At 41.9% G+C, this 6,740-nt stretch overlaps 1 protein-coding gene across 1 annotated transcript; it reads right to left on the reverse strand.

The window, feature by feature from the left end:
- Window positions 1-1,363, reverse strand: LOC131889946 (cuticle protein-like; the record flags this gene model as incomplete). The annotated part of the gene is given in 2 exon segments (XM_059239176.1): window positions 1-635; window positions 1,205-1,363. Coding segments are annotated over 2 exon segments (698 nt in total), but the record flags the coding sequence as incomplete, so codon positions are not given.
- Between the last annotated feature and the right edge of the window lie 5,377 nt (window positions 1,364-6,740).

Raw genomic sequence — 6,740 nt, forward strand, 5'->3', positions numbered from 1 at the left:
CCGTAAGCAGAGGCATAGGGGAGACCGTAGCCGTAGCCGGCGCTATAAGGGAGAGCAGCGGCATAGGGAGCGGCATAGGGGAGGGCAGTGTTGTAAGCGGTGGCCAAAGGAGCAACCACGGATCGCTTGTCACGGTTCTTGGCCTCCTCGAAGGCTTCGAAGAACTTGGCCTTAGCCTCAGCGACCTCAGCGGTATCCTCAACGGCCTCAGGGGCGACTCCGGTGTAGACAGGGGCATTGATGTTGTGCTCGGGGGCAACGGGCAAGTTGGTGGCACGGACACGGAATCCCAAATCGTCAGCGATGTAGTCCACACGTTGTTGGATGCCGTTAGCATCCACATAGCTGTAAGAGCCAGTCACACCACCATAGGCATTGCCGACCTCTTGCTTGGCCGAGTTGATGTTAGCGTATCCGTAGTTCAAGTTTCCGAACTCATCCTGAGCCTGGTATTGCGAGGACACGGGGGCAGCAGGGATGGGAGCGGGAGCCACGGCAACGGGGGCACCGCTGTAAGCGATGGGGGCAGCATTGTAGCCATAAGGCAAGTAGCCAGCGGCATAAGGAAGGCCAGCGGCGTAAGGGGAGGCAATGATGCCAGCGTTGGCAGCAGCCAAGACAGAGGAAAGGACAATCTGTGGAAAAAGTTCATGTTACAAATTGTTCATGATATGGCACAAGCCAGTTCGAGAAGTCAGATGTTGGTAACCAAAATATGTTTTTCTTATCTTCATTCTATCTTTGGTCTGCCTGCCCAACCAAGAAGTCTAAATCTCCCGAACCAAGACCCTCCCTTTCTTTGCTAAAGCGTGAGAGTTGGGCGAGGCCCTCCGTAAGAGTAGCTTGCAACGGGATCCTGGTGGTTGGTCTCCCCTTTGGTGGAATCATTAAGATTACGTAACGAGATGATTACTCGAACTGTTTTCAAAGCTCAGTTGAAGGAAACCGTTTATTGCTGGTATGACATAATCTAAGCGGACCACGATTATGCACGTTTTTTTCAATTGCACCATTGCACTTGCACTTTGGAATGTCTTTAAAAAGAGTCGATCACCAACTCGCATTCAAATTGAAAATCTACAACTTGTTAAACTTGACGGTTGGAGTGCTCAATAAAATAAAGCTGGCGTTTGAAATTTGTCCCTGGATCACAACTTGGCTCCTTAGCTGAAAGCGAAGGATGAAAATGCAAAATGGAACTCACCAAAGCGTTCATGTTGATAAGTTGATTTTGGTTTAGGTGCGAAGCTAAACGGTGAATGATCATTTCCAGTCGGTCCGCAGTATTTATACTCGAACAATTCAGGATGAACTCCACATTCTTGAAAGGCAAGCCCGAAGAAAAATAGTCCTGGAAAACGAGATCTGTACGCCACGACAATCAGGCCCCAGCTTAAAGCCAGCCTCATACACCATCGACATTCCCGTCCTGACAATTTGGTTGCTTCCATCCCAGACTCCTCCCTTCCGAACCGTATCCCAAATAACCTGAGCAAAGCGCACTCGGACTTAGTCACCCAAATGTCGCCCTAGACATGTGAGGGCAATGGTTGTTCTGGGCGTGGGCCTGGCTTGGGAGAAGAGCTTTCAGGCAAGGACGAGTGATCTTGGGTCTGAATTTGAGCTCGGATTGGCTTCTACACGCTCAATGGTCTTGCCTCAGATGGGTATGTGGATTGGGGAGAATTTGAGTGTCTTCAATTTGGATTCCGACTTTCCACAGTTTCCAACCCCCTCAGGCTTTGTTGTCAAGTCTTTCTTTGCAGACCATTGAGGTCTACCAACTGTCATTGGCGCCAAGGGGAGAAGGAAAACGCTGCAACGAAAACGCCCATACAAAGTGATTGTTTGATAATGTTGTCTAATTGTGGTGTGTTCTACGTAGTGCTGGCTACACTTAATTCTTGTTTCTTCGCTCTTTTGCTTTTTTGGGGCTTGCCACAATTCTAAAAATATTCTATATGTAAATGAACTTGTTGCAAACATTAAAAAGCATGGTAACTGTAGAAGAAAGCTACTTATTCCTCGAACACTTTGAATGACAGACATTACATGACTTGCAGGAGTTTAATTCCCCTGTATCGGTTAAGATTACAGAGAATCAACAAAGGAAAACATATTTAAATAAAAATGGGAAGTAAGCTTTGTAGCATAATAAAATACCAATTGGACTCCCACGATCATTTGAGTTTCATATCCAAATATGCCAATTAGCAATATAGATCTTGTCATTGGATCACACGCAGATCTGGCCAAAGGCCTCTTTCATTATCACGATGAGACATGCAATCATTCAACAAGACATGATCTGAGCTGAAGTGCATGAACCCTCGGCAAAAAGTCAGGCATAGCAACCAAGCAGCTTACTTAGCATGTGGAGGCTTGGGTTGAGTGTAATGCGACTGTTTAAGCGAGCTTTTGAGGGGCACGATAATGAGCAATCCACGTTCAATTATGCCTTTGTTATCCTTGATTGCCTGACCCAATATGGGCAAGCCGTTCAAAGGCATGCCTACCATTCAGGTCTTTAGATGTACAGGGCACTACAGGCAATAGTGTTTCCTCACGATTGAAATGGTTTTAACCTCGTCCAGAATACCTGACGCAATCGGAGTGGAGTGTTGCAGTTCAAACCCAGCATTGATGATACAGTACATAGATGAGGGTATTTGACAGTTACTGGCAGAGCGAAAACCAACTGGAATGTTGGATCTGACCATTCTTATGTAATATTCTAAATGGTTGTTGCACCCGCCATTTACATGTACCGCTTCTCCACGGTGAGTTTTTGTTTGATCTAAAAAAGGCAAGTCTTGTATGGTATCATATTTCTCCCCCATGGCTTTGGCTTATTCAGCCATTTTGAATTCTTACTTCTTAGCTCTGAACTCTCTAAATTCATGGCGTGAGGGACACTGGTTTATTTGCAATTTCGCTGAACACAATGTTACATGTTTCTCAAGTCGATGAGTGGAACAAAAAAAATCCCAGTGGTTGCTAATTGACTGCCATAAAATATGACCTGCAGCAATCGTAAAGAATAACTCATAATTCAATAGACTCAACTCTGGTACATTTTGGAATGAGCCCTGTAAAGTTAAAGTCGCTGATTGGCACTCTCAATCGCAAATTCAAAGATAGTAACCGAGTTATCTCTGACTCAGTATAGGCCTAGTCACTGATTGAATCACCATGTAATCGTCTTTCGGCTTGATTGAAAGATGACATTACTGACGGACGACGATCCAAGACATTGCTCTCATTCATTTGACCACGAAAAAGGCGAAGCCAAAGCCACGTCAAAGTTTTTTAGTTTGGCTGGACCCACCTCCAAGGAATACCTATGCTCTTTTGTTCCGTCCATCCACAACATACACTGTTGCCAAGGTGGGGGTAGTGTACTCTCTGAGGTTTGTAATTGTGAGGAATGTCATCTCGGATCTCCTTGTCAAATTTCAACATATGTCGTTGGCTATTGACGGATGAAGATTTCTACCCGGTAAAAATCCCTGATTTGTCCTTTTTTTGTGCGCGTTAACTTCAACTTTTTGTCCATTTATGAGCCTTTCGGTGGGGGCGGATATTAATAGGTTAGCTCTGGTTGATAAACAAAATGTCTATCATTTGAAGATAGTTCATCAATTTTTCAACTATGCCACAAACAAGGCCAAAGTAAGTAGAAATGATGCAAGTCATTGGCAATTATGAGATATTGTACAACTACTTGTTATTGTTGCTTTTTTTCACATTGTCATGAGTTGTTTTACTCAACGCGATAACGTATGAAGGTTTAATAGTTATCGAGCTTTAATGCATTCATCACTTTCTTTCTTCCGGTATGCTCAAGATTAGTTAAAGTATTTAGCCGTGTAGAGGGCCCTCATACCCTCGGAAGTAAATGTTGCACGCGTATTATTAATCACCTCTCACGTTTTATTTACGACCCAGGATAGGAAAATAGCATAGGAAGGAGTCTACGTCCCGCACGTTGTTCAATACAAGGTAACGCTGCCTATAGTTTTTTAAGAATGTTAAAACATAAGCAAAAAGCCAAAATCTCACTCGAAATCTAAGATGTTAATCACCATATTTGCAAAACTTTGAGAGTTCCATATCTTAATTGCTACCTTATCCTCCATCGTGTTCTCAATTACATTTTTTTCTTAGATAGAGGCGTTGATCCAGAATTATTTCTGAAACCGCATGAATATCTTAACATTTAAAAAGAACTCATTATTCTGCTCAAAAATATAAGTAAATCAATCATCAAATAAGAAAGGAAGATCGAAATTTAGTCTAGGAAGATTTTTTTACTGAAAACTGAGACTGGAGCTTTTTAGAAAAATCCAGTATGCAATTTATAGCCACTTTGGACTAGAGTCGAAATTACTTAGATTCTCCATATTTAGTTTTTACGCAAAATTTCAAATATTCATTTACAATAAAACGAGCGCCTAGACAAAAAGGCGCTTTATCTGAAACATTAGCTTTTTTATAAGTGATACATTCAGACCGCATTTTGACAAAAGAATATACTTAAGCGGAGATTCACGGCCCATGTACCGAAACACTAACTGGGCTTATTTTCTTTCATGTGTAATTTCTATGTGAAACCATTTTCCCCAATTTCTTGTGCTTAAATGTAGATGGGACATAAAAAGCTACCCTCGAAATGCTGTCCAATAAAGACCCTTATTTGCAACGTCAGACAGCCCGGACAAAACGGGAAGACGTACAATAGATTACTAAATCAGCTACTCGTGACGTGCCTTGAAAGCGAGTTTTTTTTCCGGACATTATGTGACCCAGGTCCCTAATTAAACAAAAGATTTTGAAAGAACTAGCCAATAAAATTGCAAACGTATCATAATTCTATAAAGAGGAATCGGTCCAATTGGCCTTTCATTTGGTAGGGGCTGACTCACAAAGTGCCCTCTGAAGTGTAGAACCTAAACCATTATTCGTGCAGCGTAAGGGGGCAAGTTCTAATATTTGACACTAGGGTGAGCTAAGGAGGATATGTCCCAACAAAGCACAAAGTTGCAAGGCTTGGAAGTGCAGTTACGGTAGAAACGAAATGCCTTGCACAAGCACCTACCCATGTCTCAAACTTCCTTTTTCTCACGTATTGAAGCCTAATCTCCATGACCACTGGAACCTGATATTCACATGGGCATTAACAACTTCCAGCAATGTGCCAACGGTTTCTTCAGGTTTACCAGATTTACCAGGAGGACTCTTAGATTTGGAATTTGTGGGAAAGCAAGTTCCAAATTAGCTACACTTTTGCGCCTTCTGTAGCATGTTTAATGTCCAGTTTTTTACTCGCATTCTAGCTTCTTGCAGCTCATACTGAAACTGATGTTCACACAATACCTGAGGCGGTGTTGTCACCAGCTGATCATTGGGTCATCCTGGGTTTCCAGGTGCTCTCCCCCCCATGTGACCTTTGACAGCCAAATAATCCCAAACTTTTGCCTTTTGTATGATTAGTAAAACAAGAAACCAGCCGTGGCGGCCCACTTTACCTCATGTTTTGCTCTGCCATCTAGGTTTCAAGGTTGGAGCTACAAAACATTTCAGTTTTGAATTCAAAGAGGCAACCTAAGCAACTGTATTTGCAGGTACGCAAGTACGCCCAAAAACACAGATTAGCACATTTGGTCTTCCCTTTTCTTTCTCCAAGCTAACTAAGGACTCTCATGTCCAAATTAAGTATGCAGTATAAAAAAGCAAATAATCCTATTCCTTAGAAACTGCATAAATGATGCAGGCCTAACACTGAAACAAATGAAAACACATGCCAGCTTCAAAATGAATTCAAATCGATCTTGTACAAAATTGTGCCAAATTTGAATTTTAAACAAACATTCTTTCAAGTTAGAACGGTAGATTGGGATAGCTTACGAAATTGATGACGTCAACTTGAAAAGCGTCAGTCATAAACTATTTGCATTGGGGCAGGTCAATCGCAAATGATGTTTCAGTTAAGTGTAAAAACTCATGTCACACTTGTACTCAAACTAGACGATTCAGTTTGATCAGATTGACTTGTCTTGTTTTTTCTAAAGATAGTACAAAATGCACTTGTTACCTGGACTTGATTCTTATATTAAGTACCTCAATTACATATTTAAGTTATCGAGCCATAACAAGAGGCTGATTCGGGTCTATTCATAGCTGCGTTATAAATGACAAAGACGAAGCACTCTTTTTATCACCCAGAGGCCTGGGGTGTCTGCCACACCCCTACGAAACTATATTTTCGAACAACTAAAGCAGTTTGAAAGGTCTCGACGTTTCGTCAGCCTTTAACAATCATTTCATAACATTTTGCTGAAAAGGATAACATTTGTTTGCATCTGTTAATTGCACATTGCAATTCGGCAGCTTTGTTCGTTCAATGCACAATTCTTCAAGATCGATCACCGACCTTCAAAATATAAGTCAAATTCTTCTGAAATTTATCTTGCTTCAACTCTTCTTAATTACTCCGTTATGCATTATTCACTGCAACTGCTAAGGACTAGACAAGGCCGGCTCAAGTCTCGCTAATGGCTCAAGTGATTCGAGAATCCCACATTGTTTTTTCTATATTAAGCGATGTGGATATAGGACTATATTCTCGATAACCTTTCAAAGACTAATACCTTCCATGATGATTTCATGACAGTGTAGACCTGTAGGCAAATGCCCCCAACCGACCATCTTAAAGGCTACCTACCTACCTTCACTGTCAC

The sequence above is a fragment of the Tigriopus californicus genome, chromosome 11 (assembly GCF_007210705.1).
Source record: "Tigriopus californicus strain San Diego chromosome 11, Tcal_SD_v2.1, whole genome shotgun sequence".
In the NCBI taxonomy this organism is placed as follows: domain Eukaryota; kingdom Metazoa; phylum Arthropoda; class Copepoda; order Harpacticoida; family Harpacticidae; genus Tigriopus; species Tigriopus californicus.